Raw genomic sequence first — 22,516 nt, 5'->3', positions numbered from 1 at the left:
TCATTCAACAATTATTATGACACCTGTTGATGCTTCTAATAACCCTGATAAAGTTAGATATATTATATCTACTTCTACTTAGATTAAACCAAAACTTAAAGTCGGTGATTATGTCAGGAATGCTGACAAGTGTAGCATTTTCTCTAAAGGTTACACTTCTAAATGGAGTAGAGAATTGCTCAAAGTTAATGAAGTTTTAAAAACGTATCCACCAACATATAAGATAGAAGATATGAATGGAGAGATAATAGAAGGTAAAAACTATGAACAGGAACTATTAAAATCTCAGTTTGATTTTGAACCTAATAGTAAGGTTTTGGAATCATTAATTTTTGACCGACGGTCAGCAAAAAATCAGATAAATCTTTCTGTAAACAAATACAAAGATGACAAGAAATAGATTTAACCAGGCGAAACATCAATCAGGGATCCCACATCTCGGATCAACATCAACAAACAATTTAACAAGTAAGGCTCGTGGGTTATTCCTAGAAGATAATGATAACATTGACATGAAAGATACCTATAGAATTACAATTGTACATCCTCCGAAAGATGAAAAAGATATTGTTAATGAAGAGTATTGACAATAACTTATTATCCTCCTCTAATAAAATTGTTATTTTACGTAAAATATACTGAACTAAGAAAAGGTTAGTTTGATAAAGTTACAACTAAGACCTTAAAACTAAGCAAAAAGGTAGTTAATGAAGAACTAATGAAAGGCTTTATTAAATCAGCAAACGGATTTAAAAATGTTAACTTTTGTAATAAAATGCTAGTGATACCACCTCTAAGTATAATCAATTAAAACAAGAATTTGATAATAAAAAGTTTAATCAGAATATTACTAACATTCACCTAGATGATATGTTCACTACTGGTCTAAAAGAAATTAAAGAAATTAATAAAAAGACTAATTCTGCTGCTGATAAAGCAATTTCAAAGAATAAAAAGACAATAGTACAATATATAATAGCTATATTATTAGAAAGTAGGCTAGTAGACAACAAAGAACAAGCACGACTTGAGATGCATTATGATTTTAATCATGAAGATATTATGAAAAAGATTGAGAGTTATTTTACTGTACAGTTATGTCAATGACTATGACAATGACAAAAGCAAAATATTTTAGTTAATTAAAATAAAAAAAACTAAACCCTATGCACCCTTGCTTCACCCCAATATCGCCTCCTTCTCAGAACAATACAAGAATGATAAAATCCTAGCTGATAATCAATTTAATAATAATATTAACAAAAAACGATATTATAAGTTATTATGAAACTGAAACTAATAACTATAATAAGAAGTTAAGTAGATATAAAAATTATATTATCGTAGCTGAGATAATAGAAATACTATTATCATCAATAGCAACAACAACATCAGTTGCATTATTAGGTATAGGATTACCGTATTCTATACCAACAGCTTTTGCTACAGCAACTGTTTGTGGTTCATTATCAAAACAATTAATACTAAAATAAGAAATGAAATTATAAAGTATTCACAAAATAATATATTTTAAGTAAACAGTTTAGTGACACGTTTATTAAACTATATACTAAATCAATGAACGATCATAAAATAGATAAGGATGATTATAATGAATTAGTTAAGGTATTTGAAGAATATAAGAATAAGAAAAAAGTGAGTGTTTTTAAATTAAAGTTAAGTGTTTAGTTATAATAATATATTTAGTAATAACAATTTTAGTATTAATATATATAGATAAGATTAGAGCTAAATATTTGAGCTCTAATGGAGATAAGATTACAGCTCTAATATTAGACGTGGAGTTATATCTAGTATTAGATGAGGACCTCTAGTATTAGATGTACATCTATATCTACATCTATATCTACATCTATATCTACACCTATATCTACATCTATATCTATATCTAGATTTAAACTATCTTTTCTTTGTACCTAAGTATAACCCTGTTCCTTTTTGTACTACTCTTATACCTTCACCAGTAGTTGCAAATTTAATTAAGTCAGGTGTGGCTTACAAAGCAGCTCTTGGATTTCTATTTACGTCCGCACTTCCTATTAACTTGTTTTAGTTTCTATTTCTAATGCTCGTATTGGATTATTAGCAACTTTCTTTCCAAAGTTAACTGTTGCTTTACCAAGACTCTTTAAGAAATTTTTCAATCCCTCAGCTTCTATTGTTGCATCACTAACGGCCATTGACTTATTTCTCTTACACTTAACACATTTACTCTTTAACATCTTAGTACCTTTTGAAGTAATAAACCTCTGATGTTATTAGTACCACTATAATGTCTACCACCAAAATATGAATTATTTTTAAACTTATTAAAGTTACTCATAATTATATTTAAAAAATAATGGAAGTTAAAAAGTGTAAACCGTTTGTTGTTAAACCAAACCACCAACTAAGAGTAAGACTCAACCCAAGCTTACGCGCTCCGCCCGCGAGCGAAGCTCGAAGACTAAGCTTGAAGCCAGAGGCTTATCTCTAGAGAATAAAAAGAAATTAGATATTATTTATGCTTAAGGTTTTGTTAACACTAGTAGGAAATAGTTTATAGCTATGACTAGAGCTAGAACTATAACATTGACAATAACTAAAACATTGACTATGACATTGACTATGACATTAACTGTAACTAAGATATAATAGGCCTCTGCCTATTAGTCTCTACGAGACTATATCAACCGTCTTATTACCATCACTCTTAACACTAATAACCTTTCTAGTTAATACTAATGCATGACATATAACATCTACAACTGCAGCACTAAATTTAAAATTAAGGTGTATTGGTTGTGGACCTATATGATCAATTTGATATCTAGTATCAATTACAAATAATCTGTAAGTACATTTGAATGTTCTATGATTTATATATGGCTTAAATTTGTGAGGTAATCCATTATAATCTTTATTAAAATTACCAAAATTACAAAAGCCTCATTGTAATTCATAGTACCATAATTAATTTTCTTTCTGTCCTCAGGATAAAACTCACTACCAATCTTACAATAACATTCAGTAGCATTCATTATAACAAATGTACTTGCATCATTTGAGTTTGTTTATTAACCTTATTATTTTCAAAACCAATTATTATATATTGTGGTATTTCTATACCACTTTCCATACCAAGATCAAATAAGAAATTAGTAGCATTGGGTATTCTTAAAAAAATGTCTTTCTTTCATAATAAATAAAATCAATATTAAACTTAACTTTTTAGTTAATCCTTTCTGTACAATAATGCTATTATCATTACTAGGATCAATAATAGGTACACACCATGATATATCTCTAATAACTATATTACCATCATTAGCTACTGCATCAGCAGCAGCATTAACTCTAAATAGAGCTCTATCAGTTTTTTCTTTTTAATATTAGTTTAAATCCTTACCCATGTATAATCTTACGTAAGTCATTCACAAAACCAAATAGATCACTCATCTTAATCATCATATACATATGACCTCGTTCTGCATCAATATGATCACCTTTAAGTTGACTATCTCTATTACCTTGATTTATAACAAAACCACTCTCATATTCATCATCAGTACTAGTTAATAACTTATACATCAATAGATTAGGATGACAATGATCTATATATTCAATAGTCCTACCACCACTAGTTTCAAGCTTAATTGAACTAAACAATGCCATCATTCATAACTAACTAATCGGATAATGGCATTATTAGCAAATACACCGCCACCATTATCTGAAACAACAAAATCTATCTCTAGATATGAATCATGTATATTTAAATGATTCTCTTCTCTATTGAGATTGATATTAAAAATAGTATTAACCGTATACATTGTTGCTAGATTATTTGGTTTAAACTTTATAATCTTACTTTTGTGTATATCGTTATTATAAGCATAAGTTGTATCCAAATTAAAGTCCATTTTACAAGTTAAAAATGATAGACTCATAATTATAAAAAAAAACTAAAATTATCTGCGAAGCAGTTTCACTGATAGCATTATTTGAACAATAAAAATGTATGATCCACGAAGTGGTGTCCCCAATACGCAAAGCAGCAAAACTGATTACCTAATCATTTATGTTCTACTATTTATTATCAGGGAACCCGCTTCGCAGATATTAATAACATTATTTGAACAATAAAAACGACAGACACTGTAATCTTATATGAACTACAAAAGATACATGAAGCTTTAACTAATAAAACCTTAAAAGCTTTATATAATAGAACCTGATAAAATTACAATGAAATGTATAATGGAAATAAAACAGTGTTCACTTACCTTTGATATAGAAAACTCAATTGCCCCATTACTAGGATTTAGAAAAATAGTATATGAACAAGGTAAGTATACATCTCAAAAGATTGATGATATTATGAGTTTTGGTACTATTAACATCCATTGTAGTGTGATATCTAGTGATAAAGATAAGGGAAAGATACAGACATACTATATACTCTTACTCTGACAGAACCCCCAGGTTACTTGATAAATATGATACCAACTAATATCTTATATCAAAATGTAACAAAGTATAGAATACAATATATTGAATTTCATATTAAAGATGAGCATGGAAGGCCAATTGCTTTCAATGGTAATGTGTTGAGGTTTACTTTGCATTTGATTTAGACTTAGTCACAGTCATAGCCATAGACTTAGACTTAGTCATGGACTTAGACCTAGTCAGAGTCAGTCATTGTCATAGACATAAACTTAGAATTAGTCTTAGACTTAGATATAGACATAAACTTAGATTTAGTCCTAGACATGAACTTAGACTTAGACTTTGTCATAGACTTAGAATTAGACTTAGTCATACTTATAGACACAGACTTAGACTTAGTCATAGACTTAATCATAAATATTATTAAACTCTAAAACTCTCCAATAATTAATTCTTAGTTTACCATCCATATTTTTATTTTTAGATATATCAATGACAATTTAATTATAAGGCTCTTCTCATATCTTATTACATATACTAGTAAAATCAAAATAACTAAGTACAACATAGTTAAAGATATCTTGATATATTGGTGTGAGGACTTTACCTCTTTGTTCAAATAAAATAAATAGATTACAATTCTCTCTCACAATCTGTCTATCTATTGTGAATAGATTTTGATTAAGATATTCTCTATTGAGATTGATATTAATAATAGTATTAACCGTATACGTTGTTGCTAGATTATTTGGTTTATACTTTATAATCTTACTTTTGTGTATATCGTTATTATAAGCATAAGTTGTATCCAAATTAAAGTCCATTTTTACGAGTTAAAAATGATAGATTCATAATTATAAAAAAAAACTAAAATTATCTGCGAAGCAGTTTCACTGATAGCATTATTTGAACAATAAAAATGTATGATCCACGAAGTCGTGTCCCCAATACGCAAAGCAGCAAAACTGATTACCTAATCATATATGTTCTACTATTTATTATCAGGGAACCCGCTTCGCAGATATTAATAACAATTTTTGAAAAATAAAAACGACAGACACTTTAATCTTATATGAACTACAAAAGATACATGAAGCTTTAACTAATAAAACCTTAAAAGCTTCAAATAATAGAACCTGATAAAATTACAATGAAATGTATAATGGAAATAAAACAGTGTTCACCTACCTTTGATATAGAAAACTCAATAGCCCCATTACTAGGATTTAGAAAAATAGTATATGAACAAGGTAAGTATACATCTCAAAAGATTACTGATATTATGAGTTTTGGTACTATTAACATCCATTGTAATGTGATATCTAGTGATAAAGATAAGGGAAAGATACAGACATACTATATACTCATACTCTGACAGAACCCCCAGGTTACTTGATAAATATGATACCAACTAATATCTTATATCAAAATGTAACAAAGGATAGAATACAATATATTGAATTTCATATTAAAGATGAGCATGGAAGACCAATTGCTTTCAATGGTAATGTGTTGAGGTTTACTTTGCATTTGATTTAGACTTAGTCACAGTCATAGTCATAGACTTAGACTTAGTCATGGACTTAGACCTAGTCAGAGTCAGTCATTGTCATAGACATAAACTTAGACTTAGTCTTAGACTTAGATATAGACATAAACTTAGATTTAGTCCTAGACATGAACTTAGACTTAGACTTTGTCATAGACTTAGAATTAGACTTAGTCATACTTATAGACACAGACTTAGACTTAGTCATAGACTTAATCATAAATATTATTAAACTCTAAAACTCTCCAATAATTAATTCTTAGTTTACCATTCATATTTTTATTTTTAGATATATCAATGACAATTTAATTATAAGGCTCTTCTCATATCTTATTACATATACTAGTAAAATCAAAATAACTAAGTACAACATAATTAAAGATATCTTGATATATTGGTGTGAGGACTTTATCTCTTTGTTCAAATAAAATAAATAGATTACAATTCTCTCTCACAATCTGTCTATCTATTGTGAATAGATTTTGATTAAGATATTCTCTATTGAGATTGATATTAATAATAGTATTAACCGTATACGTTGTTGCTAGATTATTTGGTTTATACTTTATAATCTTACTTTTGTGTATGTCGTTATTATAAGCATAAGTTGTATCCAAATTAAAGTCCATTTTTACGAGTTAAAAATGATAGATTCATAATTATAAAAAAACTAAAATTATCTGCGAAGCAGTTTCACTGATAGCATTATTTGAACAATAAAAATGTATGATCCACGAAGTGGTGTCCCCAATACGCACAGCAGCAAAACTGATTACCTAATCATATATGTACTACTATTTATTATCAGGGAACCCGCTTCGCAGATATTAATAACATTATTTGAATAATAAAAACGACAGACACTTTAATCTTACATGAACTACAAAAGATACATGAAGCTTTAACTAAAAGTTTAGAAGAACACACACTTAACTTTAGACTGATGAAGTCAACAGAAAAGTTTAACTTTAGTGAATCTATACTTAATACAACAAAATTAGATTTAATTAGGTTATCGGTTTATAACTCGGTGTTTGATGTGAAAAGAAGGAATAACCAATTTTTATATGATACCCAAGGCAGAGCATGGTCGGAGTCCCGTATTTTAGCTGTTATACCAAGTGCATACGAACTAATAGAAATAGCAGAATTAATAAAAAGAAGAAACTAATGGCAACGTTATAATAGAACCTGATAAAATTACAATGAAATGTATAATGGAAATAAAACAGTGTTCACTTACCTTTGATATAGAAAACTCAATAGCCCCATTACTAGGATTTAGAAAAATAGTATATGAACAAGGTAAGTATACATCTCAAAGATTATTGATATAATAAGTTTTGGTACTATTAACATCCCTTGTAATGTGATATCTAGTGTTAAAGATAAGGGAAAGATAGACATACTATATACTCTTACTCTGACAATAATTAACTCTAAATAGAGCTCTATCAATTTTTTCTTTTTAATATTAGTTTAAATCCTTACCCATGTATAATCTTACGTAAGTCATTCACAAAACCAAATAGATCACTCATCTTAATCATCATATACATATGACCTCGTTCTGCATCAATATGATCACCTTTAAGTTGACTATCTCTATTACCTTGATTTATAACAAAACCACTCTCATATTCATCATCAGTACTAGTTAATAACTTATACATCAATAGATTAGGATGACAATGATCTATATATTCAATAGTCCTACCACCACTAGTTTCAAGCTTAATTGAACTAAACAATGCCATCATTCATAACTAACTAATCGGATAATGGCATTATTAGCAAATACACCGCCACCATTATCTGAAACAACAAAATCTATCTCTAGATATGAATCATGTATATTTAAATGATTCTCTTCTCTATTGAGATTGATATTAAAAATAGTATTAACCGTATACATTGTTGCTAGATTATTTGGTTTAAACTTTATAATCTTACTTTTGTGTATATCGTTATTATAAGCATAAGTTGTATCCAAATTAAAGTCCATTTTACGAGTTAAAAATGATAGATTCATAATTATAAAAAAACTAAAATTATCTGCGAAGCAGTTTCACTGATAGCATTATTTGAACAATAAAAATGTATGATCCACGAAGTGGTGTCCCCAATACGCAAAGCAGCAAAACTGATTACCTAATCATTTATGTTCTACTATTTATTATCAGGGAACCCGCTTCGCAGATATTAGTAACATTATTTGAATAATAAAAACGACAGACACGTTAATCTTATATGAAATACAAAAGATACCTGAAGCTTTAACTAAAAGTTTAGAAGAACACACACTTAACTTTAGAATGATGAAGTCAACAGAAAAGTTTAACTTTAGTGAATCTATACTTAATACAACAAAATTAGATTTAATTAGGTTATCGGTTTATAACTCGGTGTTTAATGTGAAGAGAAGGAATAACCAATTTTTATATGATACCCAAGGCAGAGCATGGTCGGAGTCCCGTATTTTAGCTGTTATACCAAGTGCATATGAACTAATCGAAATAGCAGAATTAATAAAAAGAAGAAACTAATGGCAACGTTATAATAGAACCTGATAAAATTACAATGAAATGTATAATGGAAATAAAACAGTGTTCACTTACCGTTGATATAGAAAACTCAATAGCCCCATTACTAGGATTTAGAAAAACAGTATATGAACAAGGTAAGTATACATCTCAAAAGATTATTGATATAATGAGTTTTGGTACTATTAACATCCATTGTAATGTGATATCTAGTGTTAAAGATAAGGGAAAGATACAGACATACTATATACTCTTACTCTGACAGAACCCCCAGGTTACTTGATAAATATGATACCAACTAATATCTTATATCAAAATGTAACAAAGGATAGAATACAATATATTGAATTTCATATTAAAGATGAGCATGGAAGACCAATTGCTTTCAATGGTAATGTGTTGAGTTTTACTTTGCATTTGATTTAGACTTAGTCACAGTCATAGTCATAGACTTAGACTTAGTCATGGACTTAGACCTAGTCAGAGTTAGTCATTGTCATGGACATAAACTTAGACTTAGTCTTAGACTTAGATATAGACATAAACTTAGATTTAGTCCTAGACATGAACTTAGACTTAGACTTTGTCATAGACTTAGAATTAGACTTAGTCATACTTATAGACACAGACTTAGCCTTAGTCATAGACTTAATCATAAATATTATTAAACTATAAAACTCCAATAATTAATTCTTAGTTTACCATTCATATTTTTATTTTTAGATATATCAATGACAATTTAATTATAAGGCTCTTCTCATATCTTATTACATATACTAGTAAAATCAAAATAACTAAGTACAACATAATTAAAGATATCTTGATATATTGGTTTGAGGACTTTACATCTTTGTTCAAATAAAATAAATAGATTACAATTCTCTCTAACAATCTGTCTATCTATTGTGAATAGATTTTGATTAAGATATATCAAATTACAATTATTGTCTGCCTCTACAAAAGTATTCATTAATAACTAGTTCCTTAGCTCTAACATCATCAAGTATCATGAGTTTCTTTATATCTTTTGATAGTTGATCAGGTGGGACTAATTTTTATATATCTTAACTCAATTTTTCCATGCTTCATACCATCATATTGATCACCAGTAGGACCAATGATAAATAACTTGTCAAAGTGTATAGCAGTCAGAACTAGATTCTTCAATACGAATGTTTTTCCACATTCACTAGGACCAGATTTTATACATCTGAAGTTTTCTGGGAATATAGCATTGACAATTATATTATCATTAGCTAGCCATGATTGTAGATTCCCAATAACATTGAAATATTGTTAGTATAAGGGACGAAATCCTTGGTACGCCAACTATTATAGGTTATCGGTGAAATCGGCTTTGCCCTTGGTTCCCCAACAGCTTCTGGGATAGGTTCCACCATTGGATGTTTGTCACCAAATTGAAATATAAATTTATCATCGTCATCCTTATCACTATCATTATTATTCTTATTGTCATTAAAATTATCATCTGCGAAGCGGGTTCCCTGATTATCAGTAGCATTGGCATTATCAGCTGCGAAGCAGGTTCCCCGATTGTCATTGGTATTAACATTAACATTATCATTGACATTATCATTAACATTATTAATGAAATTAACATTTTCATTGACATTATCATTGATTTAGTTTTGTACTGAATGATATGAATTTAATATCATTCATTTAATAGTTTTGGTACTATTAACATCCATTGTAATGTGATATCTAGTGTTAAAGATAAGGGAAAGATACAGACATACTATATACTCTTACTCTGACAGAACCCCCAGGTTACTTGATAAATATGATACCAACTAATATCTTATATCAAAATGTAACAAAGGATAGAATACAATATATTGAATTTCATATTAAAGATGAGCATGGAAGACCAATTGCTTTCAATGGTAATGTGTTGAGTTTTACTTTGCATTTGATTTAGACTTAGTCACAGTCATAGTCATAGACTTAGACTTAGTCATGGACTTAGACCTAGTCAGAGTCAGTCATTGTCATGGACATAAACTTAGACTTAGTCTTAGACTTAGATATAGACATAAACTTAGATTTAGTCCTAGACATGAACTTAGACTTAGACTTTGTCATAGACTTAGAATTAGACTTAGTCATACTTATAGACACAGACTTAGCCTTAGCCATAGACTTAATCATAAATATTATTAAACTATAAAACTCCAATAATTAATTCTTAGTTTACCATTCATATTTTTATTTTTAGATATATCAATGACAATTTAATTATAAGGCTCTTCTCATATCTTATTACATATACTAGTAAAATCAAAATAACTAAGTACAACATAATTAAAGATATCTTGATATATTGGTTTGAGGACTTTACATCTTTGTTCAAATAAAATAAATAGATTACAATTCTCTCTAACAATCTGTCTATCTATTGTGAATAGATTTTGATTAAGATATATCAAATTACAATTATTGTCTGCCTCTACAAAAGTATTCATTAATAACTAGTTCCTTAGCTCTAACATCATCAAGTATCATGAGTTTCTTTATATCTTTTGATAGTTGATCAGGTGGGACTAATTTTTATATATCTTAACTCAATTTTTCCATGCTTCATACCATCATATTGATCACCAGTAGGACCAATGATAAATAACTTGTCAAAGTGTATAGCAGTCAGAACTAGATTCTTCAATACGAATGTTTTTCCACATTCACTAGGACCAGATTTTATACATCTGAAGTTTTCTGGGAATATAGCATTGACAATTATATTATCATTAGCTAGCCATGATTGTAGATTCCCAATAACATTGAAATATTGTTAGTATAAGGGACGAAATCCTTGGTACGCCAACTATTATAGGTTATCGGTGAAATCGGCTTTGCCCTTGGTTCCCCAACAGCTTCTGGGATAGGTTCCACCATTGGATGTTTGTCACCAAATTGAAATATAAATTTATCATCGTCATCCTTATCACTATCATTATTATTCTTATTGTCATTAAAATTATCATCTGCGAAGCGGGTTCCCTGATTATCAGTAGCATTGGCATTATCAGCTGCGAAGCAGGTTCCCCGATTGTCATTGGTATTAACATTAACATTATCATTGACATTATCATTAACATTATTAATGAAATTAACATTTTCATTGACATTATCATTGATATTAAAATTGTCATCGGTATTATCTTTAATCTCTGCGAAGCAGGTTCCCTGATCGATATTATCAACTATCATTACATCATCATTGACATTGACATTATCATTAATTCTATCTTTACAACCCAAACACAAACACTCATTATACATTCCTGGACATTTAACTTGATTAACTTAAATATTTAAACCACTCTTTATTCTAAATCCTCTATCAATAAGATAGATCATGCATAAACAATAAGCACCACAATAAGATTCATAATTTTGTTGTATTCTCTCATTAGAGCCTAGATCAACATTCTTCTAGGAATAATGGAGGAGCTTCAACACCAAAACTATCGAAGTAATATTAGGACCACCTTCTCTTCTTATAAATTAAACCCAATGTGTACCATCAGTTGGGTGTAGATTTACAATAAGGTTGAAGTTAAGTTCACTTGTGTTATCTGGTTTCTGATTTCTCATTACTATCTCCATTGGAGTTAGACTTATATCTTTACCTATATCTTCTATTCTGATATTACTCATAGCTTTATTATCACTACCAAATTTATTATTGAATTCCTCAAAAGTTAGGATAAGCATTTCCTATGATAAAATTGTAGATCTGAAGTTCAATTATAACATTTATTTTCGTGTTTATGTTTTTTTATATAGTATATCATTCATTACCAAGTAAATATAAAAAACTAAAAGAAAGCTTTGGTGGGTTTATAAATAGAATACTAGTGAGATTTGATTACGAAAAGTCACCATTACATACTATTGTTTATGTCTGAACTAGAAAGGGAAAACGTATGTTGTTAGACAATACTTGAAGTTATACTTAGATCAAGATCAAGATCAAGACCAAGACCAAGATCGGAGGTCAACAATCATAGTATGTAAAGATGAAATGAGATTGGATCAAACCGCTAACTGGCAAACCCTTTACCGAAATTATTATGTGTGATATAAATATGATCTTATCAAAAAACATGCCCAATTTCAAAGACAGTAAATTGTTCTTAATGATATTGGTAATAAGTTAAATAAGGATATAGCTTATTATTTTACAGAAGGAAGACATCATAATATTCAAATGATTGTAATAAGTCATAAACCAGCTCAGAAAATAAAGACCGCAAGAATGAATTGTGATACTATTCATTTAACAACTTATAATGGAGCTGATCTATTTAAAAATTTTAATGAAATATATAAATGTGAATATAATTTCTATGAAATAATTAGTGACTTCAATGTTAGCTACTATAATTATATAGCTGGAACAGCTAAAGAGTTCCTTATGGTATGATTAAAAATAATAGGAAAGAGAAAACTTTTATTATTACTGATAGAAACAGAACTATGATATTTGACTCAAGGGTTGGTTTCCTAGACCTTAAAGCTCTTGGTTTAAAAGATAAACTAGAGAGTGATGAGACATACAAACTTATATGAAACCACTAATGAATAAAGCTAGAGATAGAAATACTATTAATACAAATAAATATCAATTCTATTGTTGTAAACTTTCTACTTCAAAAGGTATTAAGACACAGAATGATGTTGTAACTAAAGAAACAGTTAAAGCTAATGGTAAAAAGTCAGTAACGTCCATAAGTGCAATTATGGCTACATTTTTTATAGGATATAAAATTATATGAATCCTGATACAACAGTTAAAACTGCTGGCATTGTAGCAGCAGGTGCAAGTAATATATTAAATAGAACAAATTCATTATTCAGTCATGGTTATGGTGATGATGATAAGGATAAGGGTGAAGAAGTGGGAGATCAGAGAAGCTGCTTTGCAGATAAATAGAGTCCTAGCTATACATATCAGCAGAGTCCTAGTTATACAGATAAGTATAAGCTTAATAGAAAAGAAAAATCTGGCCAAGGATGGACTCCATTCACATATTAATATATCAATAAAAAGACTGGCACTTTAAACAAAGAGGGTAGAGATGAGTTAAATAATCTATATAAAAATAATTAAAAATTAAAAAATTTGTTGGAGATAAAGCTAGATTGAGTAATGAACAGATTATAGAAAAAAGATATAAATATAATACTCTCAATACGTTGGGTAAGGAAAAATTAAATAAGTTTATCTGGTCTAGAGATAACACTAGGTTTTTAATTGAAATTTTGACCAGTTATAAATAATGGTTATGGAATGTTAAGAGTGTAATTACAAACGTGGAACTCCTTTTACTTTAGCTTTTCCTTAAAAAGAACATAGGGATAAAATTAGTCAGTGTGCATGTGGGGATGAATCATTGAGTGGAATTTGTATCGCCGGATCTGCTTGGAATGCCACGGACGGAGTCCGTTCGCAGATTAGCGGAACTATTTCAAACTGTTCTAGTTCTGGCTTTAAGTCTAGTTCTTTTTCCAATTCTAGTTCTAGCTCTAATTCTGGTTCTAGCCTCAATTCTATTTCTATTACCAATTCTAGTTCTAGCTCTAGCCCTAGCTTTAGTTCTAATTCTAGTTCTAGCTCTAATTCTAATTCTAGTTCTAGCCCTAGTTCTAGCTAATTCGAATTCTAGCTCTAATTCTGGTTCCAGTTCTATCTTAAGTTCTAGCTCTAAGCCTAACCCCTCATATAGTTTCACTAATATCAAAATCAAATTCGATATAACAAACAAAAATTTGTAATAACTAAGGTTATAAAACAAATAAAATGTTTTGAAAAAAAGAAATCAATATGTAAAGAATGTAATTCAAGTAAAGTTAAATGGGAAAAATTTTCTTCTATTCTTAGCTTTAGTGGGTTGAAGGGTCATATGATAAGATTTTATGAAGATATAGTTTTACCTAGGGGTGTTTATTCTATCGGGGAACCTGCTTCTCAGATAAATGGAATAAGACCTGTTAATGATTTTATTCAGTCTAAATTCTTAGAAGACAAGTCTAATTCCACTTTAACTTCGATCGATAAGTGTTACTTCTTCAATAATAACTCTAATTCAACTTTTGAATCTAATCTACGAAGTACCTTTGCTAAATCTGTTTAGCTTCAATAGATAAGAGTAACTTCTTCGAAGATCAGGGAACCTGCTTCGCAGATAACCCCAATGAACCCGAGTATTATAAATAATATTTTATAGTTTCCAAATTATTAGCCAAAGGTATAGATATAGATAAATTATTAGAAGAATAGATTAGCCTGAGCTATTAGCCAAATCTAATTCTTAGATAAATATTTTGGCAGGAGTATAGATAATATTTTAACCAGAAGTATATATATATAGATAATTTTTTAGCCAGAAGTTTAGAAATAGATAAATATTTAGCTAGGTATCGAAATAGATGAATAATTAGCTAAAGTATAGGTATAGATAATTATTTTAACCAGAAGTATAGATATGAATAAATATTTTAGCCAGAAGTATAGATATAAAACTTTTAAAAAATTTAAATTTTAAAAATTAAAGAAACGCGCATAAACCGCACAGTGCGCATAAATTGATGTAGGGATTCATTCGGGTGTGCGGATATGCGGGTTATAAAGCTTAATTTTGATTTTTGGAAAAAAGTTAATTTTTTGAAAAGAAAAAAAATATGTAATATTAGCTTTCTTTCATATTTAGCAACTACTATTAGTACAAAAAATCAGACGATGACTCAAATGTGCATTACCATCACTATCTGCGAAGCTGTTAAGATGATCGGCGAAGCAGTTTCACTGATGCTGAAACATGGTCGAAGAGCCATCTGTGAAGAGTTTGCCAATTATGCACGAAAAATTAATTGAAAGAAATTTGCATGAAATGCTTAAAGTATCCTTAGTTTTTCCCCCGAATCTGGCGAATAATTAATGGGAAATTTTCGAGTTTACCATACTATCACCAACAGCTGTGACAATTGCACTGAAGTCCCAGAATTTGTATTTTGAGTCTTATTCGGAAGAAAAGACGAATTTCATTACTAAATTGCATCAGATTCTTTACAATTGGATGCGATTCGATCTGTTGCTGGCTCCGAATTTTCGACAAAATTTCTGCACGGAATTATTCAGTTGCTCTTACTGGCTTTAGCCTAAGCCTAATTCGATATTACAGTTATTGAATCCAATAGAGAGAGACTTGCTAATGTTAAAAGTTAGAAAAAATTTATAATTGCTATTAGTTTCTCAATCTTGCAAAACCACCCGTTTAACAACTGCTAACCGTAGCAAAATGAAACATTACAACATCATAGCCATGTTATAGGGGTACAATCAATGGAATTAGAGCTTCCCATTTCGGTTTAATAATTGAGTTACTAACAAAACTCGAGCAAAGAAAGTATTATTCAGTAGAGGGATATTAATATTAGGGGATATCGATATTAATTTATCAGTAGTAAGGATATCAATAATAATGTATTAGTAGTAAGGATATCAATATTAATGTATCAGTAGTAAGGAGATCAATATTAATTTTAAATATATTTCCTAACAATCTGTTTTTATCATTTATGAAAACTGTAAATCTGTCATGCACCTAAATTGTAGCTGACTATCCTTCTTGAGCTCTGCTATGAACATTGTTAGAAATATTCTGGCTAACTATTAGAGTTCTGCTTTTGTTTGTTTCGTTGGGTATATATTTGTTCATCAAATGATGAGAACTGTTTAAAATTTTTGCTTGTTTTTGTAATGAAGTGAAAGTCATGATGAATGGCCAAAAAGTGCCGAGGAGAAAAAAGGTCCATTAATGGAGAATTATTCTAAAACATTCTTTATGGAGTAACCTTATACGCGTTACTATTACAAAGTAATATAGATTTTGTTACGCGTTACTGACCAGCCAATCAGAAAGAAGACTAGTTACTGAGCGCGAGGAAATCAATGCATTTTGTTACAAGCTACTGGTTGCTACGCCACCTACGCAGCTTTTACTCCATGCTTTGTTTTTGTTACAAGCTACTGCATTTCGGAGACCGTGATCTTGTTACAAGCTACTGCAATTCAAGCATAGTTTACTCAATACTAGTGGATTGCACTAAGTGAGACAGGAAATGATTTAGAGGGAATATAGAGTAGTGGAAAAAACAGGGGTTCCAGTTAACAGTTCAATTTGGCTCATTTTCCCGAATGCGGCTAGCATGAGGGGGATGAGACAAATTGGGCTGGTGGCTGGAACCCCCGTTTTTTCCACTACTTAATAGCGACTGATAATTTGTAATCGAATAACTGAACGAAATGACAGGTTGGGGAAAATGAAATTGGGTAAATTGACATGTACCCACGAAGAACTATAGACACTTTGTGAACCAACCATACTCAATGGTGACCATACTCAGAGCATTATGCTGCAAATGTTCATTAAAGTGTATCAGAACAAAATATGCACACTCAAGAATTTTCCATTCTTAACGATACTTCTCACGTTTAAAGAAAGCAATGGTAACAATCTACCACCTAAACTGAGCTAAAACAGAATACTTCAACAGAATAGTGAGGATTTTCAATGAAAACTAAATTAATTCAGACAATCGAAATGGAAGCTTATATTAACAATAGATAATAATAGATAAACTCTTAAACAATAATCGTCCTGAAAACCGAAAATTGATTCAGTCCGCTATTAAAATTACCTTCATTTAATATTTTATCTACCAGGTAGGCTATTTTCACAACCCGGGTAGGCTATCATAAAAGAATACGCTGACCGAGAAAAGCCTATTGTAAATTCTGAATAAGATAGGTTTGACATAGCTTTACAAGAAGCTCCACTTGTTCAAAGTAAACTTGGCTAGATCGATGAAGCCTCGAGGAACAAGAAATATTGAAATTGATTATAAGAGTTATCCAATAGTTGCCGAAACACATAAAATTTTGTCCTGAAGTCGGGAATTTTTGACATAAAAGTGAATCAATTTTTGTCAAAAATAAGAATCTGTTTCCTTTTCCAGAATCATTCTCGAACAAAAACAAAATACCCGTTTTCACCCAACCAGCAGCATGTAAATTTTCACCCAATCCGCAGCAGGATAAATATACAACCTTTTTTGTCTTATACAAACAGTGATCAGGACAATGGTTCACATCTTAGGTGAGGCGGACAGAATGAACAGGAAACAGATCGAAACAAATTGCGAATTATAATTTTACTACTAGCACAGTATACTATCAAGGTTTAATGGTTCTGTTTGGACTAAGATTTTTTCTATTGTTCGGAGATTTCTGGCTACTGTCGCTGTTGTTCCGAGATCTCTGAGACCCTACCGGAACATCAAGTCGGTTTTTTCTTGTTGCACTCTTTGGGTCGTCATGATTTGAGGTCGCTGAATACGGTTCGCAGTCTTGTGATGATTTCCGAGTCATTTTACCCGAAACTTGTGCTTTGTTTCGGTTAACCTTCGAGTCTGGTTTTGAACTAACTTTTCTAACTGGAGTCGCTTGACTAACTTTACGAGCGTCAGCTTTGGACGTGTCCTTTTTTGTTGTATCAACGTCAGTTTTCTTGTCATTGTTATTGTTGTCGTCTTCATTTGTAACAACTAAAATATAGGATGATGAAGGTTGAGATGATGAAATACCGTTAGGGGTCCCAGCGGGGTTCGAACCCGCGCCAGTTGAGGGCTGCCGAGTCTCTTCGTCTTCGGACATTTCATCGCCCGAGCAGCTTTTGGCCCATTCGCTCATTAGCTCCAGCACATTGCTTGGTTGTCGCTGGGTTGAAATCCAGTCAGTTCCAGTGACGAAAGGGTGGTCCAGAACTTCGCCCGCACTATACCGATGGGCTGCTACAGGGTGCAGCATTTTACCCAACAGGTGCTTTACAGCTTCAGAGACTGAATTCCAAAATTTTGCAGATCCTGACTGGTTCGCAGAACCGCTACTATTGGGCAAAGTGAGGTTGTTAGATTTTGTTGCCGAGGTAGAACTTGAATTCGACTGATTGGTTCGAGTGTTAAACTTTAACTTGGCAGCGCATATTTGTTTGTACAATGTTTCCTCGTTGTCAGAGTAAAAAGGAAAAGAACCGGAAAGTAGTAAATGAAAAATGACGCCTAAACTCCAAATATCACATAAGTGACTATATCCTGTCTTTTTTACGACTTCTGGTGCCATGTAGAGAGGTGTTCCGACCCACGTGTCGATCATGGAATCATTCCCGTCCTTCATAACACTTAACCCAAAATCAATTAAACGAATATCAAAATCCAACAATGTTTCACTTTTCTTTTCGTGAAATTTTTCGGATCCGGATACTTTTTCAGAATTTTCAGATCTAGTCGATGGAGTATTTTTATCGTCTATTCTCGAATTTTCTGATGAAAATTTAACTTGCTCGTGTTCGTTTGAAATACACAAAACATTTTCAAGTTTTAAATCGCGATGAATTATCGCTTCTTTGTGTAAATAATACACAGCGTCGGCTAATTTATTCATAAGTTCGCGCGTTTCAGCTTCTGAAAATCTTCCATTTTTCTGACTTTTGAGTAGTCGTTTTAAATCGCTTTTGTCACAATAATCTAACACTAAATACATAGAACGAGGAGTTTCGAAAACTGAATGTAAAGTAATTATGTTTGGATGTTGAACCCGCTTCAAAATGTCAACTTCACGTTCGAGTAATTTTAAACCCATCGTACCGGCTCGCTCCTTGTTTACTTTTTTAATCGCATATTTCAAGCCCGATTCAACTTCCTGGGCTAAACAAACAGTTCCGAACGTTCCTTTCCCAAGAATCATTCCCGAAGTCAAATTTCCTCCCGAAAGTCCTGATTGGACGACAAATTTTTCTTCCATCGAAGAAGAGTCATCAATTCGTACGTGAGGAATCACTGGTGATTTTGATCGTGCGTTACAATTTGGACTGGGAATTGAAGTTGTAGATGCAGAGTGGGGAGGGGTCACGGTTAGGGTTGCCATTCCAAAGGCCAAAGACTTGACAAATTATTCTCGATTCTATCTTTGTCCAACAAATTATTCTCGATTCTATCTTTGTCCAACAAATTATTCTCGATTCTATCTTTGTCCAACAAATTATTCTCGATTCTATCTTTGTCCACTTAAGATATAGGAAAGTTGAAAGAATTCTCAAATCATCAGTGCTTCGGAACTGAATTTTCTTAGGAACTCCAGAGAAATGTTCAAAAAATAAGCTTTAATAGGGTTCCATTTCCAGTTCGAACGTTCGTAACTTATAATCAAATTGTAACTAAAAACTTGCTGTTATCCGTCCAAGTATTCTTGAAGAAAAGTCTTATTTGAATAGCAGTATTGCAGAACCGTTACAATGATATTGTGGTCAATGGCTTTAGATTTGGTACAAATCCGCCGTTAATTTTCGAGTTTAACTTCGGAAGATTATCGGCAAATACTTTCTAAGCGGACTACTCAAATAATCTTCAAACCAAAACGAAAAGGTAACTTGCCAGGATATCAAACGTTCGGATTCTTTACCGCTCCAAATCCAAAATATACTTTTTCCTTCTCGAGGGCATGTCAGGTTCGTTTCGAAATATATAAGGCCTATTATTCAGTTCTTAGTCAAACAAATAATCGATAAGTTCCAGGCCAATTTACACCCGCTCGAGATTTATTGCATTGTAACTGCCAAATAATTTCAACAGACCGGTTTTCAATTTTGTTAACAGAATGTAAATTGATGAACAAAGGTAGTTTTTTTGGTTCAATATCGATCTTATTAGATCAGCTGCAAGACAGATAAAGCAATTATTCAGTTACTGAATTAAAAATTTAAACCAGCGCTACTTGTCGCGGCAATAAATTTACCTGCTTTTGATGAAGTGAACAAGAATTTTCATAGGCTGAGCATAAAATCTCATTCAGCAATCGCATTCAAGATTTTGCAAAAACAAGGAACTGTAACTATTTCGAGTACCACTTATTGTACAAGGCTAGATTTATGATAGTCAAGCAATGTTTTCGATTGGATATTGAGATTCAGTACAAATATTTCGAGGTAATTTTCAATAAATTTCAATAACTCAAATCAAAAATGACGTGCGCAGGTGACATTAAAATTCATTTCACAAAATATTAGCAGCAAAATATCGTTGACAAATAGAACAATAATTTTGAAGATTGTCAAAATTTTCAAATAGCATGAGTTTGAATTTAATTGGTTCAAAGATGACACGATAAATTTAACGGTTTATGGTTTACCAAACGAACGACAATAATGGTAGATATTCAATGTTTTGTCACAATGAATTCTTGTGTTTATTGAAACACAATTTATAAATAAAATTGAGTATTTTGATGGAAAACAATCGATTGGGAAGATCCGAATGTGGAACAATTTAACGAATCAGGCACCATAAACTACAAATTATGGCATGTTTAATTATCAGCGACGTCCATTTTATGATGGCCCATAAAAATTTTCCCTTTGAAGAAGAGATTTAAAGCTGAGGGCGGCAGAATTATTTGGCAGTATGGAAAATTTTATGGATAACTTTGGCGGACATCTTGGAAAAAACTGGAGAAATCGGGAAAAATCAAAAGAAAAATTGGAAGGGGGATTTGTAAAGCCAAATATACTATTAAATTATAAATAAGAAAGGCTGAGTGTATTATTTTATCACAAGCACTTTATTCTTGTTTTTATGCTACAGATAAATTGAATGTGATTATTCTTAAGCATAATAACAAACATTCAAAACATGTTTTGCTTTTTGTTTATTCGTTACAATTTTTTTTATTTTAGCGATTATTTACCAACAAAATGGTAAAACGCAAACGAATTTTACTAAATGAATGCAATTACTATATCTGCATACACTATGCATTGTGGCTTTTTCAGCTTGCCGGTTTAAAATAAAAATCGAACGCTTTTTATATCTCCGTCGATTCTTTCTTTCGTTTGAGATGGTCAGTATTATAAAACATTAAAAACGCTCACAAAAAATCAGCTGCTTAATTTGGTTCGAACGAATCTTCAGTTTGAAGCACAAAAGCGATCATTAAACGTGAATAGAACGCAAAATCAGCATAAACAAAAGCCCGTGGTTTTAGTGCTTTTATAATCTAAATTAGTTTGGGCTGGTTATAATAGAGTTATAACAAAAATTATTCCAAAAAATATCACTCAGTTCAATTGTATAATAGATTAATAATGGTACGTTGGCTTTAAACTTTGTGAACATATAAACGATGAACACTTGATTAAATTTGTTCACGTTTATCTGCAGAAATGAATAAAAATATAAACATAACCGACTAACGTCGGGCGAATGGCTCCCTAACAACCGGTGACCGCACCGGGGGAGGTGCATCGGGGGGATTGATGGGGGCAATGGGTGTGGTGGTGGGGGGACTTAGGGGTCAAACTCTAATAACCGCCTTTCACATCATGAGTATACGTCTCCAAAACAGTTTCTGTGGATCGCATACTTGAAGACTAATGAGCTGACAGGCTCTAAGAGAACTTAAAGCCCGCTGGGCGCTACCTGTATCCCGTTTTCGAGAAAAAAAAGTCAAATGGGCCAGACAAAAAATCGGTCAAGCGAAAAATTGCATTAAAAAAGACCACAGGACTAATATAATTGCTACAAACTTTGCTTGAGAGCAATTAATTACTTGTTTATGCACCACTAGTTTGACAGTTAGAATTCAACTATCGTGAAAAAGAAATTAAATAACTTAAATACCATTATGGCCAAACAAAGCCACTTTTCTGGACTTCAAGACGATAAAATTAAATAAACATTACAGCTCTTACGTTTAACCTCACGTGAACACATGCTTTCATGGATGCCAATCGTCTGTTTTGGTTGTTCATAAAAAAGCTTGAACAAATTACAGTCAAGTCCTTCTTGCACCATCAAAATTTACTCACAATGCTTCACTTTCACCGTGGTACCA

At 31.2% G+C, this 22,516-nt stretch overlaps 1 protein-coding gene across 1 annotated transcript; it reads right to left on the bottom strand.

Moving 5' to 3' along the window:
• Window positions 1-17,458: 17,458 nt before the first annotated feature.
• Window positions 17,459-21,365, bottom strand: LOC142351120 (serine/threonine-protein kinase 33-like). The gene has a single exon (XM_075403212.1). The coding sequence runs from the start codon at window positions 19,553-19,555 to the stop codon at window positions 17,807-17,809; it is 1,749 nt and encodes a 582-aa protein (XP_075259327.1). The 5' UTR covers window positions 19,556-21,365; the 3' UTR covers window positions 17,459-17,806.
• Window positions 21,366-22,516: the final 1,151 nt, after the last annotated feature.

The sequence above is a fragment of the Convolutriloba macropyga genome, chromosome 12, assembly GCF_964194025.1.
Source record: "Convolutriloba macropyga chromosome 12, txConMacr16.3, whole genome shotgun sequence".
NCBI lineage: Eukaryota > Metazoa > Xenacoelomorpha > Acoela > Convolutidae > Convolutriloba > Convolutriloba macropyga.
Note: the sequence above shows the minus strand (reverse complement) of the source record. Positions and strands in the feature narration are given on the sequence as shown.

Bases quoted from the DNA above. Each gene is read 5' to 3' on its own strand.
- LOC142351120 (XM_075403212.1), bottom strand. From the start codon at position 19,555: ATGGCAACCCTAACCGTGACCCCTCCCCACTCTGCATCTACAACTTCA.